The sequence below is a fragment of the Notechis scutatus genome, chromosome 5, assembly GCF_049901735.1.
Source record: "Notechis scutatus isolate UNSWTSFEM ecotype Mainland chromosome 5, rNotScu1.2, whole genome shotgun sequence".
In the NCBI taxonomy this organism is placed as follows: domain Eukaryota; kingdom Metazoa; phylum Chordata; class Lepidosauria; order Squamata; family Elapidae; genus Notechis; species Notechis scutatus.
In genome coordinates, this window is record NC_142013.1 from 45744637 (window position 1) to 45753911 (window position 9275).

Genomic DNA, 9275 nt, shown 5'->3' on the forward strand with positions numbered 1-9275 from the left:
ATGAATCTCTCTCTTTTGTAGCTCATGCATTACTACAGCAATATAGTTCATAGCTCAGATTGTGAACACCTGCTCCAGCAATGTAATAGTGATAGAAAAATTTTGCATTCTTTGGTATTATATACAAGTAGGTATAATTGCATCTGTGCAATGCTATCTCTATCAGATTGCCCAGATGCAATTCTAATTTAGGCAAACCAGAAAGAGTTTATACCTATTTGCTGAAGAAATAGGGGTTTTTCCTCCCTAATGTGACTTTGAAATATTGTTATTATAAGGCAAAAGTTTTAGTTTAATTCAGGTATATTTATTCTTTTAAATATATTTTTCACAACTAAATTTCATACACTTTTATTCTATAGTTTTTATTTTAATCCATGTAATCATTACTTATTGTTCTTAGCACACATTCAAATTTTAAAAAAGGATGCTGCCTTGGCAATTGTTATTTTTTAGTAAAAAGTGTTGTCCTGACCAAGTAATATATAGAAGCATTGCTATTGGTTTAGAAACAAGATGTGGTCTTGTGTTGACAGGACTATGAAAGGATAGTACTGTATATGTTTTCTTCTCATTGTGGGATGGGGTGGGGAGCAATTCAGAACTTTACTATTGATACATATTTAAATCTCCACTCTAAGAAATTACAATTTTCTCCAATACCCTCAAAGAATGTCGAACATAGCTTGCTTAATTTGACTTTCCTTCCTATTGCTCAGTTCTTAAATTCCCTCTGAAATAACTGAGCTAATATGCTAAATATTGCACATTCTGGAAGATACTTTTGAATCAAGAGGAGTATTTTTTTATGAAACTGATGATATCCATAAAGCTAGAACTCAAGATTTAAATCACAAACTGCCTTTGAAGGACTGTTCCATTTGAAAAAGAATGTTTTACCAAGTAAAAAATCAATGAGTTTAAAGCACTCTAAAACCAACTACCTAAACCACCAGTACTAGTAAAATATGTGCTGGTCTTGATATCAATATAATTGGCAATACCTGCATACAGACTGTGAAATAGTTCCCAAAATACCTTTATCCAGACAGGATAGATCTCCATTATCCTTGAAGACTATGCCATATTTTTTCCCCAATAATCAGAAAATCAATCAACACCAGTAAAATCCTCTGAACTGTAACAAATTTTGCTATTCAGAATACTCAAATGCTGCCAACCGAAAGTCGTTCGATTGAAGGGAATTATAAATGAAAAAAATAACTTCCTCAGTTACATTGATACGTTTACTGACCATCATGATCAAAATAATTGTTTGGGTCATGCATCAGATAGTCACACTTATTTAATAATATAGAGTACACAAAAATATTTTGTTTTTTTATTTATGAATTTATAGACCGCTTCAGTCACATTTACAATGCAACAGTTCTTTATTTTTTGACATTTAAGTATTTGAAAATAGTTCCATGTCTTTTAATTTATGAACCTGGACATCAAAACAAGATGTATACTTATGACAATATCACAGCCTGAAAATACCAGCATTTTATTGGAAAGAATGAAGTGTTATTAACTTTTTTTTTGTCTTTGCTATTTTCTGTAACAGCATTGATTAGCATTGGTCCTTCAAAATGTGTTCTACGGAATGGTTAAAAAGCTTCACCCTGAATTGGATTAGCAGTAAAACCTTAATGTGTGGACAGAAGTTAATGTGTATTATATATATTATGCAGTAATATGAAAAATGTTCCAACTTCAAAACACCTTCAGCTTTAAATGCCCCATTTAAATTTTTTGAAACAACTTTTCCTATTTTCCCTAAGTGTTTTGATTGCCATTTTAACCATAGTGGAGTTATTCTAAATTCTAAACTCCACCATATTTTTAAAGGTTAATAATAGGCTGCTTTGAGGTCAAATTTTCAGTATGATTGGAACAGTATTAGAACACTCAGACAAGTCAAGATAATTTGTCTCCAGTTTAAATTGCTTCAGTTTAAAGTATTTTGCACAGGTATATTTTTAACTCACTTGAAACTGAATTGACTAATAGGGAAAATTCATGTATTTACTTCATTGCGATGTAACACAACATTTTCACATAGACTTGTATGAAAGTTTTATATGAATCCATAAGACATTCATACATTGCTAAACCACAAACTACCAGTAACTGTGGTCAACTTGAATTGTGAATTATTGGAGCAAGCCAATTTCAAACAGTGGTTATGAAGAAGGCATGTTTCAGTATGCCATAATTAGGATTAACCATAATTTAGGGTTAAGGCGTAACACTAAACTGCAATAAATTGAAAACGGAAGTAATTAACTTTAACCTTCTTATGGCCTTGCTGGAGAAAAGGGGAGTGTATGAACCCAAGGCTCATGTTTATAACACTACTCAATAGTTTTGTATTATATCAAAAAGGGTCATTCTGTCATTTAATCAGCAACGGTTAACTAGTGCCCACTTCTATATGGGAAGTCATCGTGTACAATTATCACCTCTTATTAAATCAGATATTAAGATTTGTAGCTTCCCAATATTTATGGTGTTAATGAACACAGAGAATTGACAGTACCTAAAACATAGTCAGGCTTGAACACAATGTTAAGAAAAGTGCTTTTAAATGCCATTTAAAAGGAACTTCACGGATATATATTAATACTGCTTCATAACAGGCCAGGCCCAATCAATACAAACTCCTGAGAAATATCAGGATACAATACCAACACGATTGTCATCATTACTCTCAAATTATTTTGTTCCTTATTCAAGTAATGAAGTCTTGAGGTTCTGCTCATTATTAAAGCAGGGCAATAAGATAAAGTTTCAGAAATGAAGCTTCTGATCATTGGCTTTCTTTAAATAATGAGCTCACAGTTCTCCTAACTCAAGCAGAAATTAAATATTTTTTAAATCCAATTTTTGAATCTCTTCAATGATGGGGAAGAACTAATGTACACTAAAAGTCCAGCATCATGCAAATAGAATTTAGTTGAACAAATAGAATCCTGCTTTGTAGATAGTATTAAAAAATAATGCAAGAACACTGAAGTTCAATTGAAATTTGTCTTCCGTAAATGCCTGTTTGGGATTTCCACAGCACTAACTTGAAGAGGCCAAGATCCCCCAACAATTCCTGCTTGGATTGCCACCCCTGTTACAACAGCTAAGTCTGGATCAACAGAGATGTTAGGTTTCTTTCCAAAGAATTCTGTAATAATTTTACGTATTTTTGGAATTCGAGTGGAACCTCCAACTAATACAATCTCATCTACTTCTGCCTTGTATAGATGTCCTTCTTTCAGTACCTGTGCAATGGGCACAAGGATTTTCTCAAAAAGGTCATCGTTTAATGTCTCAAAGAGTTTTCGAGAAATTTCTGTTTCAAAGCTAATTAATTTCCATGTGCCATCAAGAGATTTTGAAAAGCTATCTTTCCTGTGCTCTTTCATTTCAGTTTCCAAATAATTATTTTCATGTCTGTTATCCTTTTGCAAATTTTCATGCTGGTCTTTCTTCTCCGGCATAGTAAGAGAAATTTGAATTGTTGATGAAGTGTGAACAGTCAAATTTAATTTGACAGATTCTACAGCCTGCCTGAGTCGATGTATTTCTTCTTTTCTGGAGGGCAGAGAGCCATACATGTGATGGATTTCATTATAGAGGTATTGCATCAATCGTTGATTGAAGTCTTGCCCTCCAAGTTTGTTGTTCCCTAAAAGACAAAATCTATATATATCAGATAACTGATAGGACAATAGATATAGCTTAAATAGCATTTAACATTTGGACATAAGTAAGATGTCTCAGTATAGTAGAGCATGTGTTACATGTGCCATGGGTTAAATAACATTATTCTTGCTAATCTAGTGTGAAAATAAACAATTTAGTTCAACCTGTAATAGGCCATCAATCATAGCTAGCAGTCCATATTTAATAAAATGCAGTGGCAAAGTGCAAATATGTTACATCAAAATGATATATAAGCTATAATGTATATTTAACTATACACTGTTAGCCTTGTGTGAATAAATTATGGTAGCTGTAATACCACTGACAGAATTTCTGTGGTTAAGTTCACATATCTTGCTAAATCATGGTTTAAAACACCAGAGAAACTGGATTCACACAATACATAAAACAAATTAAAAAGCTAGCATAATTAATGCAATGTTTCCATGTGTTTTATGTCTTTTCACATGACAAGAAATGCTAGATGGAAGAAGCATGCTCTCTGAATTCAGTCATTATTCATACTTGAACTGTAATTTAGACAGATGTAAGTGCTAATTTAAAACAATTGTTGTGCATAATTAAATAATAAATGCATTTCTTTACCTGCCATAGCTCGAGTCAGGAACATTCCTCCTTGTTTATTTAGCAGGGAAACATCTAAGGTTCCTCCACCCAGATCTACTACCAGAACATTGGATACATCAGCCTTGTGAAGGCCATATGCCAATGCTGCAGCAGTGGGCTCATTAATTACCCGCAAAATTTCCAGACCTACAAAGATAAAAATGTATTTTCATTTTCCAATATATTTCATATTGTCAACAAAATATATGTTCAAACATAAACTATATATTTGCACACTGACAAATATGATACTATGAGAATTTAAGTGAAAACTTGATATGCCTAGTTTTGGAACTCTTTCAACAAATTAATGTGTATTTAAAATAGAGAATATTCTATTTTGCATTTACAGCTATTCATTTTAATCATTTAGGGATTTCACTGTGGCTTCAAATTCTGCAAATAAAACCTGTTGTTCCATTGCTGCTCCAGTTTAGGTCCCTTTGAAAACTGACTTTAAGAAAAATGTGAAAAGTATATACATCACCTGCAAGGCTAGCTGCCTTAATTGTGTAGTTGCGCTGTCTTTCATCAAACTCTGCTGGCACTGAAATAACTGCTTTGGAAACCGGCACTCCGAGAAAATCCTCGGACATCCTCTTCAATTTCAAAAGAAGCTGAGAACTAATATATTCTGGTGTTACCCTAATGGTCTCATTGGTTACAACAGAAAATTCAGCAGTTCCTTTGTTGTTAAGAATCTGAGAGAGGGAAAAGGAGCAAAAAACCCAAAGCGTATTATTTAACATAGGCCCAGTTTGCATGTGGAAAATAAACTATGGTTTAATTCTTGCAAAAATTGTACTTAGGTTAATACAATGTCCAGCACTTGCTTACATTATCTTTGTTCTCCAAAGTTCAGCTACTCTTGATCAAACTGCATGTTTCAACAAATTCCCAAGTAAAATGAAACTAACACAACCTTTGCTGTCTGGGTATAAACACAACTTCTAAATTTGAATGATTGCCAGTTATGACCAGTTGCTTACAGATTCAAGATAAAAAAACAATGATTTTGACAAGTGTAGATGATTAGGCAATTTACAGGTGAGTACTCAATTTACAACCATTTGCTTAGTGACTAAAGTTGTAACAGCACTGAAAATAAGTGACTTACAACCATTTTTCACACTTACAATCATTGCAGAAATAAATAAAAAGCCTCTTAATTCTTAATATTACTTAGCTTGGGTAATGAAATGTCTACAAGAAAACAGAGAACACAAAAGACCCCTCATTTCAACACTGAACTACAAATATTCTCCTTTACTGTTAAAAGTATTAACTTAATGGTTCTCTAAATATCTGTACTTTCAATATTTATTAAAATCTTAAACTGCATATTAATAGAAACATGTTCAAATTTGCAGAAATACTACTATGTAGAGTTGTGTCAGCTTTTTTATGTGTATCTGTGTGCCTTTGAGTCAGTCTTGATTCATTGGTGTCTGCCGACTAGTTCCTGAGGTTCTTGGCAAAATTTTAGGAAGCAGTTTGCCATTGCCTTGTTTCTAGGATTGGCCCCAGGTGTCCCAACTGGCTTTGTGCCTAAGGCTTGATTAGAATTCATGGTCTCTCAGTTTTTAGCCAAGTGCCTTAACTACTACACCAAGCCATCTCTGTTTTCTTAGGGATTATTCTGACCAGATTACCTAAACTTTTGCATACAATGGTATCTACCAAATCTAAATTCTATTTAATTTATTGTTTGTATCTTTCTTGTATTAATGTCTCTTTCTTACAATTCTCCAGAGCAAAAGTCAAGAGCAGTTAAGAAAGGCAGGACTTCTGCATGCACATTCTAGGATCCTCTGAGCAGAAGATATGTGAGAAATTCAACTGCAAATAATTGCCTTCCAAGAAGTATAAGAAAATGAACATTTCATAAGTGCAAAGCTAATGGTATACTGTAAGAAATGCATAATAAAAACATATAATCTATTAACTAAATAAACTACCTACCACAAACCAAGAATTTCACAGTTACACAGGAAAATATCTTAACACCCCACGTCAAAATGAAAACCCCCACAGAACACAGAAGAGCAGAACATTTCATTAAAAAGAATTAAACTGTCACACATAATCTATTTTCCCCTGAAAAATATTCATACACAAATAAAACCTCTTCCCCAAATATTCCTAAACATATAAGTAAAGAAAATATAATTACAAACTCAAAAATAAAACCATCACTTATAATTGTTAAGATACCCAAGTTATTAACTGACACTGGTAGAGAAAGGGGAGGAAAAACAAATAAGGATCTGGTTGAACATGGCATAAGGGCTTTGTGCATCTGGAGTCAATACAATTGATAATTGAATTAAAATTTGACAAAAACATTAAGCTTCAAGCAATAGTAACATGTTTCAGTAAAGTAGCTGAACATGAAAATCTTCACAAGATCTTAAGCATTTTCAGTTTTTTCCCCAAGAAGAAAGTGATTATTTGAAATGGATAGTAAATAAAATGTTAACTTTACCTTAAATGGATATCTGCTGCTTTCACTTAAAAGTTCCTTTATGGTGAAGATCTTTCCTATAAATCTCTTGGCATCATACACAGTATTCTGTGGATTTGCATCTGCTAATTCCAGTGCATCATATCCCACATACACATCATTCTCAGTAAATGACACTATGCTTGGAATGCTATTGTGTCCATTTTCATCTGGAATCACTTTCACCTGTCCTTTACCAGGAAGGAATACTCCAACTGAACAATATGTAGTACCAAGGTCAATCCCTATTACTTTTGGTGTGGGCATAGGTAAATACTGTTGGGCTAGATATCCAGCTAGTAAAAGGGTCAAAATAGCAGAACCTAAAAAAAAAAAAGAGGATGGGGTGGGTGAGGAGAGAATGACGAGAATCAGCTAATTCATTCCAATGTAAATAAATGTACCATCTGTTTCTTCAATATAACACAGAGTCCTGTAAATGTATTATTGCATTTTTTAAATTAACATCTTTTCTCCCTTATCCAAAGTACAGCACTTCTTGTTTGGAAACATTTCTTTTGCATTTATAATGAGCATTTCACAATATGCTTCCTGAAGTATACATAGGATTTCTACTATTAGAAAGTACACATTTGAACACAAACATTTTGAAACTATGCTAGGGATTTTAGAAACGGTTTTACATATTTAAGCCATATGAATTAAGCATTTTTGTAATTTATTGAATCAGATCTGTCTGTATCAGAAGACAGGACACACACACAAATTCCTAAACATGAGGGGGGGAGAAACCACAAGGTGTTTTGCTTCCTCTATTCCCAGATTAACAAATGTTCTTTTTTCCTGTGGCTTTGTTGATTCCCATTAAGACAAATGTAGAGAAAAATCCGCAAATAATCAATTTTGACAATCTCTGCCTGCATTTAGTTTAAGCCTCAGAACACATTGCAAGTACCCGTTTTCCCAACTTGTTCTTCCATTTCCTTCGAGATCACAAGCAGAACATGATGATGATCATTCCGCTGTCACCTGAAAGCTATTTGTATCATTGACATATCTAATCAGCAACCATGACTAATGGTCGCAGGACCAGTTTGTTTGGCATATTACGATCCTGAACAGTGGGTTTCAATTCAAATACCATATTTCGGCTATCTCCCTAGGAAGGAAGGGAGAAAATTATTATATTCCCCGAAAGGAACGACGTACTAGATAAAAGCTCCCCTATACTTACCCAACACCGTCATTTCCCCGGCCATTTCTAACAATCTTGCCCTGGCGCGTCCTACAAGGACCGGCTGCTACTCCGCTACCGGGCTTCCGGAATCATTTACCGCTTTGCTGACTGTACCTTAGTTTGTCGTGAACTGCTTAGAAAAACCCTCGCGTTTTGCGAGGCATGCTGGGAAATGTAGTCTCATTCGCCTAAGACTCCAACAGAGTTTATTACAAGAAAACTACTATACCCAAGCAGCAACACGCAGATTACAATGGCGCTTCTTGCGTGAAAGGCACTCTCCAAGACACGTCACCATTCTCCACGAAGGGTCTGATGGGACGGGAAGGAAGTTTCCCGGTGATGTAATGTGAAATGGGCAGGTGTTTGTAATGCTTTTCCTGTTTGTTTCTTTGCGCTGAGGTTTTCGGGATTTGGTTAAATCTTTGTAATTGCTGTTTTTTCTAATGGATAAATGGTTGTAGCCATCCATTTCTTAGACAATAGCGTACGTATTAAAGCTTTGCGATATCAAAATTACATTGTGTTTCCACTAACAGTTTGCATAAATGTGTATCGTCTCCGGAAAGTGTTCAGGGCTGGACTTTGGAAATCTGGATGTAAGATAGTTCCAACCGTGAGAAGTAGTTACGTGAATATCTTATGTCTGCTAATATTTTTTTAAAGAATTATATTTTGTATTTTGTTTGTCCCATTGAAGTACTAATCAAACGAGATAATTTCGCAGTTTGGTGTGTCAAGCATTTTCTTTTGCTCTTCATTAAATTGCATAAGTCTAATAGAAATGTTGAAGAATATAGGACTCAGAACTGAAATGTGTCTTTCCCTAATCAACAGCCTTAGTTGCATGAATAGTGATAAATATCCTCTTAAGCCACTTGTTTTGCCATCAAGGCCAAACTTAGTATGATAATCAGAATGCCATGGGATGTTAACACGTGCTTTGCTGAAAGCAAGATATACTTTTCCTACAATAATATATCTTCATAAATTAAATACAGCTTTTGCAATCTATTAGGAGATGTGATGCTGACTACCAGCTTACATGGCTTCAAAAACAGGTTGGACAAATTCATGGAAGTCACGGTGCTAGCAATCTGGATACCTGCCAGAGTCCAAATCCAGGCAGAACTTTTAGAAGCGAAGAATCCTGCTTACCTATAGCAGTGGCACTTAGACTTACATACTGCTTCACAGTGCTTTACAGCCCTCTAAGTGGTTTTCAGAATCAGCATATTGCCTCCA

General features: G+C 34.4%; 1 protein-coding gene across 1 annotated transcript; it reads right to left on the reverse strand.

The window, feature by feature from the left end:
• Window positions 1–1328: 1328 nt before the first annotated feature.
• On the reverse strand, window positions 1329–8142 carry HSPA13 (heat shock protein family A (Hsp70) member 13). The gene is made up of 5 exons (XM_026664103.2): window positions 8028–8142; window positions 6815–7155; window positions 4817–5030; window positions 4309–4476; window positions 1329–3685 (listed from the first exon to the last, which is right to left on the reverse strand). The coding sequence occupies exons 1-5, from the start codon at window positions 8050–8052 to the stop codon at window positions 3024–3026; spliced, it is 1410 nt and encodes a 469-aa protein (XP_026519888.1). The 5' UTR covers window positions 8053–8142; the 3' UTR covers window positions 1329–3023.
• Between the last annotated feature and the right edge of the window lie 1133 nt (window positions 8143–9275).